The sequence below is a fragment of the Hemiscyllium ocellatum genome, chromosome 20 (genome assembly GCF_020745735.1).
Source record: "Hemiscyllium ocellatum isolate sHemOce1 chromosome 20, sHemOce1.pat.X.cur, whole genome shotgun sequence".
Classification (NCBI taxonomy): Eukaryota; Metazoa; Chordata; class Chondrichthyes; order Orectolobiformes; family Hemiscylliidae; genus Hemiscyllium; species Hemiscyllium ocellatum.
Genome location: NC_083420.1, coordinates 59553242 through 59574540, shown reverse-complemented (window position 1 = coordinate 59574540; position 21299 = coordinate 59553242). Strand labels below are relative to the sequence as shown.

General features: G+C 40.1%; 1 protein-coding gene across 1 annotated transcript in view; it reads right to left on the bottom strand.

Moving 5' to 3' along the window:
* The window catches only part of pemt (phosphatidylethanolamine N-methyltransferase), a 173418-nt gene that overhangs the window by 135844 nt on the left and 16275 nt on the right, over nucleotides 1-21299 (bottom strand). The window contains exon 3 of the mRNA XM_060840915.1: nucleotides 8892-9007. Within this exon, the coding sequence (XP_060696898.1) occupies nucleotides 8892-9007 (116 nt within the window). The remainder of the gene's footprint in view (nucleotides 1-8891; nucleotides 9008-21299) is intronic.

Below are 21299 nucleotides of genomic sequence, written 5' to 3'. Positions count from 1 at the left end.
TTCCTTAATTGGTCAGAGCACTGAATATAGGAGTTGGGAGATCATGTGGCTGCACAGTACATTGGTTATTGTGTTTTGGAATATTGTGCAAAATTCTGGTCTCCTTCCTATTGGAAGAATGTTTTGAAACTTGGAAGGTTCAGAAAAGATTTACAAGGATGTTGCCAGCTTTGGAGGATTTGAGTTATGGGGAGAGGCTGAATAGGCTGAGGCTGTTTTCTCTGGAGCATCGGAGGCTGAGGGGTGACCTTATTAAGGTTTATAAAATCATGAGGGGCATGGATAGGATAAATAGACAAGGTCTTTTCACTGGGATGGGGAGTCCAGAACTAGAGGGCAACTTTTTCACACAGAGGGTGGGATGAGCTGCCAGAGGAAGTGGTGGAGGCTGGTACAATTGCAATATTTAAAATGCATCTGGATGGATATATGAATAGGAAGGGTTTAGAGAGATGTAAGCCAAGTGCTGGCAAATGGAACTAGATTAGATTATGATATCTGGTCAGCATGGACAAGCTGGACTGAAAGGCCCGTTTCCGTGCTGTACAGCTCTATGATTCTGAATTCCTTTCCTTGAGTACAACTACATTCAAACTGGCATCATCTTCTTCAAAGCCTTACACAAAACATTTATTTGATATCTCCAGTTTTCTATCATCCTCCACAATCAGGTTTCTCCTCCACTCCTGAATGAATAAACTGTTGTTAAATTTTACTCAAAAGTATCATCTGTTAATTTATAGCCTTTTTAATCTCCTTTTCCATTTTGCCTAAATTTAAGTTTGCCATTAATTTCTTTAAATATTATCTCTAGTCTTTTTAAATGCCTCCCTTTTCCAAACCAATTTAATTTTAATCCAATTATTCACGAAACTTAGATCTTTAATGCCTGACTTTTTGTTTTATAGGAATACACGGCACATCCTTTGCAGCGTATAATATTTGAAGGATCATACTACTGATCTGTTAGCTTTACAGGCATTAATTGGAACCAGATTTGTTTCTGTTTGATTTCTTTTTGCTTTATTCCAGTTAAAAAACTTGTATTTTAAATTACTTATCATTCTTTATTTTAATGTTAATTTTAACTTGATGTACACTATCACAATCGCTACATTGTTCATCCATTCTGATCAATTAAAAAAGGCAATTTAGATTTTCTTTGTAGGTTAGCAGCATCCCAGTGTTTTCTGTAAATCATTCCTACTACTCCTGATGATTAGCAAATTACTATTATTTACCTGTATACTTGAGGGTCATAACTATGAATTATCTTGTGATACGAATTGCAGGGTAAACTTCTACAGACACAACCACGTTCATTTCTCCAATCTTTTGGAAAGTACACAATTAACATTATTAAAATAAGACCAAATGTCAATCACTGAGCTGATTTACTTTAAAGTCAAGTTCTTTTGTCAGGGATGTATAACAATTAAGGCTATTCTGTAATTTATTATAATTACAATAAAAAGTCCAAAGCACCATGATAGAATTCTTAATTAATGCTACTATCTTTGGTTTGGAATATCTAATTCTCACTCCTACCGAAACTAATGCAGTCTTTTTATATAGCTGTTGTAATATGCTTGCCTGTCATTATTAATGCTTCCAATCAGATTTTAGTTTGTACAGTCAAGTTACTCAATCATAATTCAATTTTTATCAAAATTGTCCTTAAATAACTTCATTTTTTTTTCATTTAACTATTTGGCATTCCTTGTCTTAGCACCATCATGTTTTTAAAACCAAAACTGTCACTACTTTCCTGTCTTATTATTTTAAAATTGGTTTCTGTTACTATTCTAGCCACCTCAGTAAATTGGCCTATTTCCTCTAGTCCCAAGGCTTACTGCATAGAAGTAATTTAAAATCCTACTGTGCATACTTTCTCATGAACATCATCATTTTGGTCCAGTTTTTGTTTTACTTATATCATATTTCCTGTATCCACACAATATTTTGTTACTGTTTGTACATGGCCATCAACCTTTGCAATTGATTTGCCTTCCCATTAGTTTTGACCCACATTCTATGAAAGCCTTCACTCTGGTTTCATGGTGATACACACTATTCTCGTTAAGATTGCAATGAAAATCTCTAAGCCTCAGAATAAAAATCTTCCACCTCCTTTTCTTGTGATCTTCCTGTTTTCTAGCACATGGATTGTTCACTGTTCCATGGTAAGAATCACTGTTTTATCAGAGTCTAAATATCCTCAAAGAAACATCTTTATCCCCCAAGTCAAATTCTGTCCATTTCTGTTGGCCTAGTCTTTCCCCATTTAAATTGGCATAGAGACTAAGAGCAATAGTAGGCCCTTCAACCCTTTCAGCCTACTTCACCATTCAAAATGATGATTGATAATCCTCTATTTCAACATCATGTTTCTGTTTTCTCTCCACACACCTTAATGCTTTTAACATCTGGAAAATTACCAATCTCTTTCTCAAAGATATTCAGTGATCTGGCCTCCACAGACATCTGTGATAACAAATTCCACAGGTTGACCACTCTCTGATTGAAGCCATGTTTCCTCATCTCAGTCCTAAATGGCCTACCTTATATCCTATGACTCCTGGTTCTACAAACTCCAGCCAGGGGAAACATCCTCCATGCATCTTGTCTGTTCAGCCCTGTTAGAATTGTATACATTTCAATCATATTCCCTCTCATTCTTTTAAACGCTAGTGAATTCAGGCTTAGTCGAACCAATGTCTCCTCATTGGACAGTCCTACCAATCCCAGTATCAGACCAGTGAAGATCTGCTATATTCCTTCTATGGCAAGTACATCCCTTCTTTGGTAGAGAGACCAAAACTGCACACAATACTCAAGGTGCGGTCTCACCAAGGCCCTGTATAACTGTATAATATATCCCTACTTCTAAACTCAGATCCTTTTGCAATGAATGACTGAATAATTTGTCACATTTTACAGTGAAATACAATAAATACAGTAAATAACTTTCATTAGTTGCCATAATCTGGTACCATTTTGATAGTTTAAAAGTATGAGAAAATGAAAAGTAATAGCCTAAAGGCCAATGTACCATCTTCCTTCCTAACAGCTTGCTGTTCCTGCCTGTTTACTTTCATTAATTGGAGTACAAAAACAACCGGATACCTTTGTACATCCACATTTCCCAATAGGTCATCATTTAAATAATACAGCTCTTTTATATTTTTCACATTGAAGCATATAACCTCACATTTATCCACATAACCCTTTGGATCCTAGTAGTGACCTCTTTCATCAGGCAGAAGATACAAAAACCTGAACACGTACACCAGTAGGTTCAGGGACACGTTCATTCCAGCCATTACTAAACTATTGAATGGACTCTCTAGCCTCAAATAATTCTGATTTTGTTACTGTTGCTCTCTCTTGTACACCCTGTGAAAAATGTTACCTGTATGCCTCCATCTAAACCTTTTGTTCTGTACATTCTTGCTTACTATGACCTGCCTGTATTGCTCATAAACAAAGATTTTCACTTTACTTCGGTACACGTGATAGTAAATAAATCAATCAATATACACTGCATCTACCATTAGTTTACCTACACATTCGAATTGTCTAGAATGCCCTGAAACCTCCTTGCATCCTTCTCACAACTCTCAATCCCACCAGGTTTTGTGTTGTCAGCAAACTTGGAAATATTACATTTGGTTCCCTCATACAATTTGTTATAGACATCCCTTCAAGCACTGATCCCTGTGATACACCACTAATCCCTGCCTGCCATAAGGAAAAAGATCCATTTATTCCCATTTTCTGCTTCCTGTCCATCAAGCAATTTTTAATTCAAGTCAGTATATTACCCCCAAATCCATATGATTTATTTTTGAACACTATCCTCTTATGGGGGTACACATTAAAAGTCTTCTAGAAATCGAAATATACAATATCCACTGGTTCTCTCTCATCTACTCTTACTAGTTACATCCTCAAAACATGCCAGTAGACTGGTTAAGTATAATTTCCCTTTTATTAAACCAGATTGACTTTGTCTAATCCTGCCAACATTTTCCAAATTTTCCATTATCATGTCTTTATATTAGCATAATAATAAATAATGTTCAGCCCTTCTATTCTTCTTGCCTGAGCACATAATCTCACATTTTTCCACATTATATTCCATTTGCTAAATTCTGCCTACTCAGTGTGTCCATAGTCCTCTGTAGACTGTGTGTGTAGACTTGATGATAGTGGATTTTCTTCTGCCATCCAACCCATCAATATATATTGCACATAATTGTGGCTCTAACACTGTGGCACTCCACTAGTAACAGGTCACCATCCTGAAAACGCCATCCTTACCCAAACTCTCAGTCTTTATAGTTGGCCAATCCTCGATCTATGCAATGATACTAACTTCAATACCACAGGCTCTTACCTTATTGAGTAGCCTTCTGTATGGTACCTGATTGAATGCCTTTTGGAAATCCAGATATTATCTTCACTGGTGCCCCGTTATTTATCTCCTCAAAACACTATAATAAATTTGCCAGGCATGACTTCCCTTTCATGAAGCCATGTTGACTGTGCTTGATAACATATTGGGTTTCTACATGGCCTGATATTCCATAATTTCTAACAGACTGTAACACTTTCCCAAAGACAGATGTTAAGCGAACTGGTTTAAAATTACCTGCTTTTTTCATCTTCCTCCTTTTTTTAAAAAAAGATGGGTACTGCTCCTCGTTCTTATTAAAGGAATTAAGGGATATGGTGAGAGCGCGGTTAAGTGGATCTGAGAACACATCAGCCACAATCTTATTGAATGGCGGAGCAGGCTCAAAGGGCTGGACGGCCTACTCCTGCTCCTAGTTCATATGTTCTTATTGGCAGTTTTCCTCTGGGGCTTTTCCAGAATCTGGAATTCTAGGAAGATTATTACCAGTGCACCCTCTATCCTCGTATCTACTTCTTTTAAATTCCGAGGGGACAGAGGAGATTTACCAGGATGCTGCCTGGATTGGAGGACTTGTCTTATGAAGAGAGGCTGAATGAGCTTGGGCTTTTCACACTGGAGAGAAGGAGAAAGAGAGGTGACTTGATAGATATGTACAAGGTAATACGAAGCATATTAGAGTAGATAGCCAGAAACTTTTCCCCAGGGCAGAAATGACTGTCATGAGGGGGTCATAATTTTAAGGTGATTGGAGGAAAGTAGGTTCTTTACGCAGAGAATGGTGAGCGCATGGAATGCACTGTCAGCGCTGGTAATAGAGTCAGAGACATTAGGGACATTGAAGTGACTGCTGGACAAGCACACTGACGACAATAAATTGAGGGGTGTGTTGGTTAGATTGATCTTAAATTGGGCCCTTTGATTATTTAGTATTTTTAAAATTAGATTAGATTACTGATTAGATTAGATTACTTACTTCGGCCCAACAAGTCCACACTGACCCGCCGAAGCGCAACCCACCCATACCCCTACATTTACCTCTTACTTAAGACTACGGGCAATTTAGCATGGCCAATTCACCTGACCCGTACATCTTTGTGACTGTGGGAGGAAACCGGAGCACCCGGAGGAAACCCACGCAGACACGGGGAGAACGTGCAAACTCCACACAGTCAATCGGCCTGAGGCGGGAATTGAACCTGGGTCTCTGGCGCTGTGAGGCAGCAATGCTAACCACTATGCCACCCACTAATGATTTTAATTGATTTTAATATTTCCTACAATAAAATTGTAACAAAATATTCTTTTAATTCTTCTGCCATTTCTGGATTATTGTTTCCCCAGACTCTCACACTCTCTCTCTGAACCATGTTTACTTTCTTGTTTCCTTTTTATATATTTAAAGTTCTTACTGCCCTATTTTATTTGAAATACAGTCCCTGATTGATAAACATCACTTACAAATGAGATCCCACATTAGACTACACTAATTTTAAACATCGGACATGCAAACATTTTCTCAAACTTACAAATGGCTAGTTTATATTGTATTACATTGTGTTGTGCTGCCATTTGTGAACAAATCAACTTACAAGTATACTCCAGAACGAAACCCAGTTGTAACCCAAGGATTGCCTATACTTGGTAGCTTGCACTCATTTTACTTTTTGCATTTTTTTTGGTTGTCTTCTGTTGTTGTTCAAAACTTTCTATTTATGATTAATCTTTGAGACTTTTTTTTTATTCGATTCGATATATTCTTAATTTTCTTATTCATCACATTGGCATATCTCCTTCCTCATGTCCATATTCGTCACTTGGATATATTTCTGATGTGAGTCATTAACTCTCTCTTAAAAGTGCAACATTGTTCCAAAACCATCTTTTGTTCTGAACTTCCTTTCAGTCCAGTTCATCCAACTCAGCCCTCATCCCTATGTAATTATCTTCATTTAGGTTTAGCACAATTGTTTCTCACTTTCAAACTGAATGTTAATTTCTGTTATGTATTGTCACTGATCCTCTTACTCTGATCATTTATTAAACCTGCCTCATTATTCATTACCTGATCTAAAAAAGCCAGATCGCTGGTTGGATCTATAACATATAGCTCCAGGAAATTGTCCAAATACATTCTATGAATTCTTCCTGATGGTTACCTTTAGTAATTTGATTTTCCTGATCTCCATGAAAATTACAGTATTTCATTATCTACTGACTTATTCTCTTTCCTGTAGAACAGCTACAGCTAGGGGGTCTACAGACTACTCCCAATGTCCATTCCCTCATATTAATTCTTCTCTCTACCCATATGGATTCTGCATAGTCCAAGATCATGTTCTGCTATTGCACCCATCCCAGCTCATTCCAACAAAGTTACCCCACCACCCTTCCTTTTTGCCCGTCATTTTGCAAAGTCACATATCTTTAAATATCCAGTTCCCAACTTTGATTTCCTTCGAATTGCATCTCCATAATGGATTTAATATCATACTCATCAACTCTATGCCACTAATTAATTTATTTTGTTCTGAATACTACAGACTTTTAAGAGCCAATAATCTGCCTTTTTCCCACTGTTCCCCCATTTCACCCTATTTGCTGTTGTTTTCTAACACTTGTATTGATTGTTCCTTCCTGCCACACTATAGAATTCATTATCCAAATAGTTGCCCTATGTATCTCCTATGTTGAGGTCTTTCACCTCCCCATTAATTAGCTAAGGACCCTCTCTACAGCTTCAGTTATTCAATTCACCTGGACGCTCGTGGCAGCACTGTCCAAGTGAAGACCATTCAACGGGAATACACACCCCAAGTTAATGCTAAAAATCACATGACACCAGGTATAGTCCAACAGGTTTAATTGGAAACACTAGCTTTCGGAGCACTGCTGACAACGAAATGAGGACATGCCACAACCCAAAGGACTGGCAACACTACCATACATCAGGAGCATTTCTGAACTGACAGCCAGACTGCTGCGGCCACTAGGACTCATAACAGCACACAAACCAACAGCCACTCTCAGACAACAACTCACCAGGACAAAGGACCCGATACCCAGCATGAGCAAAACCAATGTAGTGTACAAAATCCCATGCAAGGACTGCACAAAACACTACATAGGACAAACAGGAAGACAGCTAACAACCCGCACCCATGAACACCAACTAGCCACGAAACGACACGACCAGCTATACTTAGTAGCCATACACTCAGATGACAAACAACATGAATTCGATTGGGACAACACCACTATTATAGGGCAAGCCAAACAGAGAACAGCCAGGGAATTCCTAGAGGCATGGCATTCATCCACAAATTCCATCAACAGACACATCGACCTGGACCCAATATACCAATCACTACAGCGGACAGCTGAAACTGACACCCGGAAGCGGCAAGGACAGACCACTATAAATGCCGGAAGAAACATCAAAGAAGCGCTTCGCAGGAGGCTCCACAGCACTGATGTCGTCTCCTAGCCAGGGGGCGAAACGTTTGCAACAAAAACTTCCAGCTCGGCTAACAGAACCACTACAACAAGCACCCGAGCTACAAATCTTCGCACAAACTTTATATTTTCTGTATACAGAAATCATTTTCCTTTGTAAAAGTTGTTAATCAGCGGAGCACTGTCAATAGCTTCATCCTATAAATCTGCACTCACCTTGGAATTGGTTTCACATTCCCAAAAGAAAAATCAATATCTTTCATTATATCTAAGTTTATTTTAAATATAAAATTCCAAGGAAAATGTATAACCTATTGCATTCACAATTGCAATAATAAAATTCTTCTCCATTAAAAAGGACATAAAAATTGCCACTGCATTGTGTTCAGTTTTTATTTCAGAGCTTGTTCAAACTATCATTAAGTTTAAAAATGGATAGCAATTCTTCACTAAAAATTATTCTTTTTCAATTGTACTGGATTATATCAATGTATCAAAGATGTAAAGGAAACCTTATTGTTATTTTCAAAGCAATAACCTTTAATTACATTCAGTTTCTAGCACTAACAAGAACTATGTAGAACTGAACACAGCTAAAGACTCTCAAAGTAATTTGAAAACTAGATCAATCTAGTTTTTGCTCAATTTAGCAAATGGCTGACTGATACAGACCTATGTGGCAATAAGTACTGGAGTACACAACTTATGAAGTTGACTATACGACAGGTTATACTCATAAGAACCTCAGGTTACCAGGTACAAAAATTAAAATATGAAATCTAAGGTTTGCACATGGGCACATGCAACAATTTAAACCATCTTACATCACAATCCAGATTTGAGTACGGGTGATAGAATACTCAGCTTTTCTGTCACTTTATGTATCTGTAATGTGAAACACATTTGTAAAAGGCAAATGGAATTTCTTGGTTATTGTTTATAAAATTATTTTGTCTATCCCAACCTGTTATCATCTGCTTTATCTCTGTCAGCACATGAAGCATGGCTGTTGACTCACCTGTAACTCCTATAGAAGTTCAGCAGGAGAATTATGACTGCTACACAGTAACATGCAGTGAAAGGAGAACCAAACAACTTAGTGAGAAATCTTGTTCTGTGTTCCCATCGCCCGACCTGTGTGATCAAACAGACATGCCAAAACATCAGACATGCATAAAAAACGTTAAATATTTTAAGTATAATACAACACATCCACAACATACAGCAAACTGCCAGAGAGAAGGTAACAAATTAGTTTTCACCAACAGACATTTTGGAAATTTATGCATTCCTACTTTACTTCATGTAGTATTTGTTGCACATGCAATTAAAACAAGGGAGATGAATTTATAACTTTGTAAAGGTCCAAAGCAGATTGGGTACCTGCTCAATATCAGATCCTCATTAGCAATGAGGCATGGGGCACAGGTAACCCACAGAAAACCAAAAATGTGGACACTACTCTGCTATATTCCAAGAAGGACTAGGATGCTGAAGCATGAAATAGCAGGAGCTTTATTGAGGAGCATAGCTAGACTAAGCAGTTTCCCACCCAAAAAAGGTAAATGATGTCACTTATCTAAAGCTACCTAATTAGTAAAAAGTCTGTGGTATATATAAACATGGCTAAGAGATGACCGAGTTTGGAAAAGGGTGGCATTCCAGGATGACAATCTGTAACGAGGGGAGTGACACAGCGATCAATGCTGGGGCCAGATTATTTCTAACCATTGCCAGTAATCACTAATGAAGAAAACAGTCAACCCTGGAAATTCTGTGTCACTGCTCATGGGTTTTGTGGGTGTTGCATGGCTGGTCCTAGAGCAACATCTTCAACAACACATTTCCAGAAGGTGGAACTGATTCTTGACATTGAGATCACTGGCATTCCTTTCTCAGGTTCTTGTTCCATACTTTTCTCTTGTGTTGGGAGTTCTCAAACAATTGTGTCCCCTCATACAGGAGTTTCCTCTAAGTCAGTTTCTCCTGAACAAGGGTCTCACTGTGTTGGCATTTATGTGGAAGCTTTGGAGAGAAGGTTCACCAGGACTTTGCCTGGTCTCAAGAGCATTGGCTATGAGGAAAGATTAAAAAGACTAGGATTGTTTTCATTGGAAAGACGGGGGCTGAGAGGAGACCTGATTAAGGTCTACAAATTTATGAGAGGCATAGATAGGATGAATAGTCAGAGGCTGAAGTTTCAATTACAATGGGGCATAGGTTCAAGGTGAGAGGGGCAAGTTTAAAGGAGCTGTGTGAGGGAAGTCTTTCACACAGAGTGGTAGGAGCCTGGAATGCACTGCTAGAAGAGATGGTGGAAGTAGGCAGATTGGCGACATTGAAGAGGCACTGGATGGTTACATGAGTAGGGAGGGAATACAGGATACAGAGTGAATAAGGGCAGAGGGTTTGTTTTTTAGTTTAGTTAAGGCACAATGATTGGCAGATGTTTGGCCAGCCCGAGGGCCTATTCCTGTGCTGTACTTCTTTTGTTTTGTTCTTTTGCATTTCTGGGCGAATGTCTTTGAAAACACTCCTTTATCCTCCTCTTGTCCAAGTACCTTGCTTGAGCTGAGCGAGGATTTGCTTTTGAAATTCTCTTCTCAAAGTGCATCGATGGTACCTATCAAGGATTTTGGAGATGGCATCTATACGAAGCCACATAGAAGAGTCAAAAGGATGACTGCCTTATATGTAGGAACCTTGGTATCAGCATGGATGTCAACAATTTTGAAGAGTTCCATCCTTTGTCATCCAAAGGAGTTGCTCAATGATCAGATAGGATGTTGAATCTCTGCTGTCAACCTTAGATGAGAGGTACCTTCTCAAGTAGGGAAATATTCCACAGTTGGAATTTTTCTCCATTGATCTTAATGAGTGTAACTTGACCTGGGATAGTTGGTAAAGGATTTCAGCCTTCTTGAGGTTGAGGCTGAAACCAATTCTTTGATATGCTTCTACTATGGCATTAAATCAGGCTTGAAGAGACAGCAGAGAGGAAATTGTCATCTACATACTGAAGTTCTACAACTGAGATCAGTATCATTTCCATCTTGGGCTTACACCTTGAGCCATTGAGATGGATGAACATTTTCTGTCCCTCCAATAGACAATGTCCACAGCACTGAGAAGTGTCTTCTTGACAAGAAGAAGAATGGCGGTGATGAAGATGGAGAAAAGGATGGATGATGACACATTCCTGCTTGACCCATGTTGACTTCAAAGGATTCTGTCATATTACTACTCATGAATACCACTGCTGACATTTTCACATGGGGTAATCAGAGGATATTCATTAATTTCTCTGAGCAGCCAACCTTTAACAGGGTCTTCCATAGCACTTACCAACTGACTGAATCCAAAGCTTTGGTCAGGTCAATGAAGACTATATAATGTGATTGGTGATAGAACATAGAACATAGAAGGATACAGCGCAGTACAGGCCCTTCGGCCCTCGATGTTGCGCCGACCGAGTCCTACCTAACCTATACTAGCCCAATAACTTCCAAATGCCTATCCAATGCCCGCTTAAATGAACATAAAGAAGGAGAGTTCACCACTGATACGGGCAGGGCATTCCATGAACTCACAACCCGCTGTGTGAAGAATCTACCCCTAACATCTGTCCTATACCTACCACCCCTTAATTTAAAGCTATGTCCCCTAGTAACACCTGACTCCATTAGCGGTAAAAGGTTCTTAGTATCTACCCTATCTAAACCCCTAATCATCTTATACACTTCTATCAGATCTCCCCTAAACCTTCTCTTCTCCAATGAGAACAGCCCCAAGTGCCTCAGCCTTTCCTCATACGATCTTCCTACCATTCCAGGCAACATCCTGGTAAACCTCCTCTGCACTCGTTCTAAAGCTTCCACATCCTTCCTATAGTATGGCGACCAAAACTGCACACAATACTCCAGATGAGGCCTCACCAGAGTCTTATACAACTGCAACATGACCTCAGGACTCCGGAACTCAATTCCTCTGCCAATAAAGCCCAGTACACCATATGCCTTCCTCACAGCACTATTTACCTGGGTGGCAACTTTCAGAGATCTGTGTACATAGACACAAAGATCCCTCTGCTCATCCAAAATCCCTCTGCTCATCCAAATGTTTCTGGCTTTTCTTTTGAAGTTGCTGAGAGTATTATGTCCATATTTCCATAGTTTAGTTGGAAGCCACACTGGTTTTCAGGAAGGATTTCCTCAGGACTGGGAGATGGTAATCATCTTAACAACAAGAAAGAATTAGGAGATTCCTCAGTAGTTCCCACAGTTCACTTTATCTCCAATCTTTATGATGGTGGCAATGGCAGTATCCCTAAGATTGGCACTTATTCCTTGGAGAAAGTGAGGACTGCAGATGCTGGAGATCAGAGTCGAAGAATGTGGTGCTGGAAAAGCACAGCTGGTCAGGCAGCATCCATCAGGAATTCCTGATGAAGGGTTTAAGCCTGAAATGTTGATTCTCCAGCTCTTTGGATGCTGCCCAAGTGGCCAGAGACTTATTCCTTGTCCCAGATTTCATGGAGATTATGGGTAATAGTTCATTGAGATGATGGGTAAGCTCTGGTCCTCCAAGTTTGAAAATCTCTGCTGAAATTCCATCTATTCCTGCAAATTTTCCTTTCTTCCTGTGTCTAATGGATGCTTCAACTTCTAACAAAGGTGGGTGTCTCAGAGAATCTTTGGAGAGTTGAGGGATTTCCTCAATCACGTCCTCGTCAGCAGGTTAAGAATGCTCCCCATCAGAAGCAGATGTCTCTCAAAAAAGTGCCAGCTTTACTTCACACTGGTTTGAGGCCAAGGGATTTTGTGTTACTGAAGAAATCATGGACATCATGTTTGTCAGGAAGGAGCAGCTCCTTAGCTTTCTCAGACTACATTGATTTATGATTTCCCTAGCTCTTCACTGTAACTCCACCTTTGCTGTTTGATGAGTTTTCCTCTTTGCCTCACTGGTGAAAATGCTATGCGAGGCACAGAGAGCTTTCCTCTTCTTGTCGATAGGTCTTAGACGATGCCGTCACACTCAGCAAATCAATCTTGATGTTTCCTTGTCTCGTAGCCAATGCTTTCCTCACTGTATAGGATGATAGCTATCCAGCTCATTCCAGATTTCCTTTACCTCTTTAAAATGAATTCCTTGGAGATTTTGGTGAACACATTGTTGGAAGTTCAATAGTCAACTTGGCTCTTGATAAGCTTAACAGTGAGCTTATTTATTTCTTCATCTTCAGGTACTTCTCATGGTGTTTGCCCAGCAGTTGTTTGTACTAGTCATTGCTTTGAGAATGAGGACATCCTTTAGGTCTTGGAATCGAATGATGACATAGTTGATCATGTGTCAGTGCTCTGATTGTGGATAGTTCCAAAAAATCTTGAACTAAGTTTTTTGGTGGAACAGGGTGTTGCAGTGTTGGATGTCCTTTCCAACCCTGATATTGAATTCTCCAAGGAAGATAATTTTATATCTTCCTTAGGGATGCTGGGGAATATGGTGGCGAAGGTGCAGTAGAAACTTTCTTTGGACGATATTTACAATATACACTAATGACCTAGATGGGGAAAGGTGAATGCACTATAGCCAAAAATAGGTGGGAAGGTAAGTGCTGAGGATGACACAAAGAGTATACAGACGGGTATACACTGGCTAAGAGAGTGGGCAAAAACTGGGTGCTGAAGGAACAGAATGTGTGAAAATGTGAAGTTACACTTTTGGCAGGAAAAAGAGGGGAACTGAATATTATTTAAATGGAGAACGTCTGCACAAAGTCACAGCGCAGAAGTATCAGCGATCAGAGTCCTTAAGCATACAAGCTCAGCAGGTGCTAGGGAATACAAATGCAATGGAGTATACAAAATTGGGGAGGTCCTTGCTAATACTGTACTAGGCATGATACAGGCCACAGCAGGGATATTACGAACAGTTTTAATTCCCTAATGTGAGGAAAGGCATGTTGGTATTAAAGATAGTCCAGAGAAACAGCATGTACTTTTAAGATCAACAAATTAGTTATGGCGAGCAGTACTTTATGTAAATTGCTTAAAATAAATTCTCAATGTTCATATGTTTTTGCATATAATTTAACTAAAACAACACAATAAAAATGCTTGAGATAAAATTGGGCATGTTGCCTATTCCAATGTTCATTCTATCTTTACTGCTCATTTCCTCTCCAGATATTTTGGCAGTCTTGAGAAGCAGCCGACATTATCAGAATATTCATAGAACACAGGACATAGAACAGTACAGTGCAGGCCCTGCGGCCCTCGATTATGCGCAGACCTTTTGTCCTTAAGACCTTAAGATCAAACTAACTACACAACCTCTATTCTACTATCATCCAACTGCCTATCCAAGATTCACTTTAGTGTCCCTAATGTATCTGACTCAATACCATCACTGGCAATGCATTCCACATGCCCAACACTCTCTGCGTAAAGAACCTACCTCTAACATCTCCCTTAAACCTTCCTCCAATCAACTTAAAATTATGCCTCCTTGTGATAGACATTTCCCTGTCTTGGGAAAATGTCTTTGGCTATCTACTCGATCTATGCCTCACATTAACTTATACACCTCTATCAAGTCATCTTTCTTCCTTCTTCTCTCCAGTGTGAAAAGCCCCAGCTCACTCAAGTTCGCTTCATAAGACCATACTCTTCAGATCAAGAAGGAACCTGTTAAATCTCCTCTGCACCCTCTCTAAAGCTTCCACATCCTTCCTATAATGAGGCAACTAGAACTGGACACAATATCCCAAGTGTGGTCTAATCAGAGTTTTATACAGCTACAATATAACCGCATGGCTCTTAAACTCAATGCCCCTTCTAATGAAAGCCAACACATCATACGCTTTCTTAACAACCCTATCAACATGGGTGGCAACATTGAGGGACCTATGGACATGGACCCCAAGATTCCTCTGTTCTTCCATACTGTCAAAAAAAATCCTGCCTTTAACCCTATATTCTGTATTCAAATTCGACTTTCCAAATGAATCACTTCACACTTGTAGAATAATGATTAATATTCCAAGAGGCAATAGTATAATGCTATGTTTTTAGATGAAGATCACATCAGGTCACAGAGTTTTGACAGAATGATGCAAAAAAATAGTATTACCTGGAAAGATGTATCAATAGCATTGTCAGTTTAACTATACAATATTGTCAGGCCATCATCATTTAGAAATGTGATTATATTGCACCTATTTTGTGTTTAAACTGGACTCACCATCATATTCTTCAGGGCTACAACTGCTGGCTTAGTCTGTGGTGTCCACGTCATGTGAATACATTTTTTAGAAGTTCAATAAAACAGCTGTGCCAGAAGAACTCTAGCAACCCTATTCGTAAACGTACAGGTATCCATAACACAGCTGAACAGGTATTAACCTGATTGTGCCTGATGTGTACTTGAAGCCCCTTTTGCAAAATGTCTTTGCAGTTGATTGTGGCACAGTATTCTTAAGCTTTTTGCAGCTAGTTAGTGACCAATGGAAAGGAAAGTTATTTTTCACTTGCATTATTGCTGAACAGGAATACTCTTCTTATTCACTTTTCACGCCGTTGTTAATCACTGCTTGCCCGGTTTCAATTGCCACCAGACAAGTTTATAAAATTGACTGGCAACTCCTGACAGATTGACTTCTGAGATCACTAAACTCATCAGGGACTGCCTGTCACTCACCAGTAGACTAATTTTACCTGGTCTACCAGCAACATTTTTACGCTTCACAACTTTTTCTAGAAGCTTTGAAGCCACGATTTTGCTAACTTAATGGAATTTAAGTCATTAAAGTAATTAGATTACTTTATTAGATTACTTACAGTGTGGAAACAGGCCCTTCGGCCCAACAAGTTCACACCGACCAGCCGAAGCGCAACCCACCCATAACCCTACATTTACCCCTTACCTAACACTACAGGCAATTTAGCATGGCCAATTCACCTGACCCGCACATCTTTGGACTGTGGGAGGAAACCGGAGCACCCGGAGGAAACCCACACAGACACGGGGAGAACGTGCAAACTCCACACAGTCAGTCGCCTGAGTCGGGAATTGAACCCAGGTCTCAGGTGCTGTGAGACAGCAGTGCTAACCACTGTGCCACCGTGCCGCTCACTAAGTTAAGTAGAATGCTGTTAAACAGCACTAGAAGACTGTTGTTCTAAAATTGTGGCGTGTGGAGGTTTTATTCTTTTACTCACATATTTTAAATTGCAGACCTGACACCAAACAACTTTCTGTCAATTCATTTCAATTCATTACGAAGATTGGTGGAGTTGTGGATAGTGAGAAGGGCTGTTGTCAGTTACAAAGGGACTTAGATATGACGCAGAGCTGGGCTGAGGAGTGGCAGATGGAATTCAACCCTGTCAAGTGTGAGGTTGTCCAATTTAGAAGGACAAATAAGAATGCTGAATGTAGGGTTAACGGTAGGGTTCTTAGTAAGGTGGAGGAGCAGAGAGATCTTGGGGTCTATGTTCATAGCTCTTTGAAAGTTGCCACTCAGGTGGATAGAGCTTGTAAGAAGGTCTATGGTGTATTAGCGTTCATTAGCAGAGGGATTGAATTCAAGAGTCGTGAAGTGATGTTGCAGCTGAACAGGACCTTGGTAAGGCCACATTTGGAGTACTGTGTGCAGTTCTGGACACCTCACTTTAGGAAAGATGTGGAAGCTTTGGAGACAGTGCAGAGGAGATTTACCAGGATGTTGCCTGGAATGGAGAATAGGTCGTATGAGGTTAAGTTGAGAGTGCTAGGCCTTTTCTCATTGGAACAGTGAAGGATGAGGGGTGACTTGATAGAGGTTTATAAGATGATCAGGGGAATAGATAGAGTAGACAGTCAGAGACTTTTTCCCCGGGTACAACAGCGTGTTACAAGGGGACATAAATCTAAGGTGAAGGGTGGAAGGTATGGGGGGATGTCAGGGGTAGGTTCTTTACCCAGAGAGTGGTGGGGGCATGAAATGTGCTGCCTATGGGCGTGGCAGAGTCAAAATCATTGGTGACCTTTAAGCGGCAATTGGATAGGTACATGGATAGGTGCTTAAGCTAGGACAAATGTTTGGCACAACATCGTGGGCCGAAGGGCCTGTTCTGTGCTGTATTGTTCTATGAAAAGATTATGAAAATATGTCCATGATTTTCTCATAGGAACAGCAGATGAATGAGATTCTGTGTGGGTGGAGCAAACATGGAGTGTTATCTTTAAGCCACAGTATTCTTTATTATACTTTATAACTGCAACATAATTTTAGATACTATAATTGTAATGACTAGTAATGCATCATTGTGGAAATAAACACACATATAAGCTATTCATCATGTTTTTCAAGAATGTGTCAAAATACTTCTGCATTAATGATTTGGATTTTAGTGTCATGGATATTTTACAGTAAAGATACAGTTAAATAGAGTGAAAAGCTTTTAACTGTCCCCACAAAATGTCACTATTTGAATATTTAAGAATATGGAAAAAAGGATCTCGCTTGGCCAGAAGGGAGTTTTTGTTTTCTTTTTAGTTGAAGTTAATACATACATGAGTGAACAAATAAAAAAGCGTGTGCGTCTGTCAGAAATAGCGAATGATTTTTCAAATTTGAATATGCTATGGCCAGGTTGTTTTGGAAGTATCAAATCTAATTAACCACTGGATTGCTTTGGAAGAGGAACAGTTCAATGCTAATTTCTTCTTTATGCAAAGATCAAGATTCCATGAGTGTTTTTATCTATTAATATATCTCTCAATTAAGATGACATCAATCAACTTGCAACACAAATGCAAAGAGGAAAATTGATAATCTTCAGAGAAAAGATAGCACGGGGAAATAAACTAAGTTCACCGGGGACCCAGGTTCGATTCCACCCTTGGGAGACTGACTGTGTGGAGTCTGCAACTTCTTTCCGTGTCTGTGCGGTTTCCTCCAGCTGCTGCAGTTTCCTCCCACAGTCCAAAGATGTACAGGTTAGGTGGATTAGCTATGCTAAATTACCATAGTGTTCAGGGCATGTGTAGATTAGGTTCGTTAGCCATGGGAAATGCAGGGTTAAAGGGAAAGAGTATAGGGATGGATCTGGGTGTGTTGTTCCTCTGAGGTTCGGCGTGGACTCGTTGGTGCTGTTTCCACACTGTAAGATTCTATACTATTCGCTCTTGTTTCCCAACAAAAGTCCAGATATAACAAGACAGTCTACTAGTCCTGAGCCAGCTCATCACCGTCAACGACGCCTGCGCATAGAAGTAATAAACACTTGGAGAGTAGGGATTTGATATATCCATAAGGCAACTAGCCAAACAGTGGGAAGGTGAATAGAAAAGGTGGGTGGCGTAGAAAGGAATAGTAGAGAAGGAATTCATTTGGTATGTTTGTGGATACTGAAAGGATCCTAGAAAACAAATGGAAACAGTAATACAACAGGGGTGACAGGGGCAACGGAGGGGTGGACAAAAAAGACTGATAACTGCATATTTAGAATAAGGATCAAAATGGAATATGGCTGGGAAGGGATAAATAGAAGGTGAATTGAATAAGAAGTCGTGCAAGGGTAAGATGGGCACGAAGATCTGAATTGAAGTGGGTTCAAAAATAAGGGCAGGAATATGCAGGGGAGTGGTGAAAGGGCTGATAAAAGCCTAGCGGGATGGGGAGGTGAAATAGGACACGATGGATGCAAGAAGATCAGGGCCATTTACAGTACAATGATGCAGTGGGGAGCTGGGAAAAGTCTTTAAGGGAATGTGCAATGCAAACTGGAGGGGGGCCCCCTAACTGGTTATACAATTTTCTGCACATCGCAAACACACATGTCTAAGGGAACCAAAAAAGAGCCTGTGAAACACTCTTGCACGAACATCCAAGGATTTTGTATTGCAGACAAGCACCGACTGCAGAATAAAAGTGAATAAGCTCTTAAATTTGCCAACAGTCATGTCCCAAACATTTCTTATTATCATTAAACTTTGACAAAAAGGGCACCTAAGAATCACAGGTGAGCCAATGGCGTTGGATCATTTTACAATCAGCTATGCAGCAGCATTCACAGGACCAAATGAAAGTTAAAGACAACAAACACGAAACTAATATACAAGATATTCATTCCAAGGTTGTAGAGATGAATAGCAGGAGATAATGCAAGGCAATGAGAATCATGTGCGTTAATTACCATGTGGAAAGTATTGAAAATTTCACATCCACAAATAGCTTGCAAATGGCAGGATCAGAAAGAAGTTATGGGTCGTTGAGATGCACCTCACTATGTCAGGATGGCTGTACAACAAATTTTCATTCAACGTATAAGCACCCTGATAAGGGCTAAAAGGTTGCATTGAACATGTTAAAATCTCAAATGGTAAGCATAAATTGCATTCCTGATATTTCTTCACAGATCAATACTTCCATATGTGGTCCATTTAATGCTGCATGGTTTCAGCTTTGCTATGATTGAGACAGAGGAGGAGAAAAAGGAGAAAGAACAACAACAGAAACCGAGAAATAAGGCTCAAAGGGCTACAACTGTGGACAAGCAAGTAGTACATGAAGAGGAGAGTTAAAAATCACACAACACCAGGTTATAGTCCAACAGGTTTAATTGGAAGCACTAGCACTAGCAGCGCTGCTCCCTCATCAGGTGGTTGTGGAGTACACAATTGTAAGACACAGAATTTACAGCAAAAGTTTATAGTGTGATGTAATTGAAAAAAAAACCTTGATTGTCTGTCACGTCCCTCATCTGTTAGAAATTTAGTTTCATTTCTTTCATATGTAAATCACAAAACGTTTTTTAGAAGTTACATTCTCAGGTTAACTTTAACAAATGGTGTCAGCCCAGATAATGTGTTGAAGGTGTTAGCCTCCTGTGTGCTGTTGTCTGTGCCATAATGTTTGGACTGATTCTAAACTGAAAAATGAATTGAGTCTTATATGGATTCATGCAGTTTTTAAGCAAAGTACAATGTAACTCTGCAAGTACAAATTCACCCCAGAAAAGTATGTATGTGTCTGTCTGAGGTGGGGTTTAAGTGTCTGTGAGAAGTGTGTGTGTGTAAACGGGTCTAAGTCTGTGAGAAGGTGCATGAGAGCGTGTGTATGTTTGGGTAGGGGGGGTTGTGTGAGAGAGTGTGTGTATATATATATATATATATATGTGTGTGTGTGTGTGTGTTTGTGTGTGCGCACGCATGCGTGCATGCAAAGTGTTCTAAGTCCGTGAGAGGGAGCATGTGGGTGTGTCTCTCTGCAGGTGTGTGTGTGTGTGTATATATAGTGCAATGGTGGTCAATTGTAGTATTACATGAACCCAAGGTCGTGGTTGAGGCTCTCCCTATGGGTACCAAAATTAGCTATCAGCCTCTGCTCGGCCAGTTTTCGCTGCTGCCTGTCCCTAAGTCCACCTTGGAGGATGATCACCTGAAGGCTCTGACGTACAATGTCCTGGACCACTAAAGTGTTCTCTAACTTGGAGGGAACACTCCTGTCTGTTGATTTTTGTGAGATGCCCATTCATCTGTTTCCATTGCCTCTGCTCAATTTCACCAATATACCATGCCTCAGGACATCCTTGCCTGCAGCGTATGAGATAGACAATGTTGGCTGAGTTGCATGAGTACCTGCCACGTACATGGTGGGAGGTGTCCCCACGGGTAATAGTAGTATCCACCTCCACACTCTGACACGTCTTGCAGCGCCCACCTTGACAGGGTTGTATGGAAATCATGAAGAGAAGAGCCATGGTCTTAGGCACCATTGACAATTCAGAGCTGAAAATGTGTTGCTGGTTAAAGCGCAGCAGGTCAGGCAGCATCCAAGGAACAGTATATTCGACGTTTCGGGCAAAAGCCGTTCATCAGGAACCATTGACCATTGCCAATTCAACCAAGAAAAGGTGTACATAAGATATTGTACTTGCCTTTGAATCAGTGAATGACAGGGCCAGAGGCATTTTCATATGACTAGAGAAGCCTTCTCCTACAACTGCTACTTCCTGGAAGTGGATCTGCAGCTGTGCAGATTACTATGCCTATGGGCATAAAGATCATAATGGTATTGAATTTCCTCACCAACAGCCTCTTTGAAACTTCAAATAGGTGTGACATCTCCCAGTTGCAGCTCACTAGTGATGCCATTTATAGGGATGAAATATAGTTTCTCCAGTTCACCAAAAATCAAGACAGACAAGATATTCCATGCCCAGCCATGGGAATGGGAACCATCATAGGGTTCTGTACTATACATATGTGGTGTTAACAACTGGTATCAGGATCTGAACAAGAGATTTCACTTCTTTGAAGTCCAGCTCATTTGTGACCACAGACAACAATTCTTGAAGGTGTGCACTCGCTATCTAGGGAGCTGTGGTGATGCACAACTCACAGCTTCCTCAAATGTTTGCCACCAATCCCCTCGTAT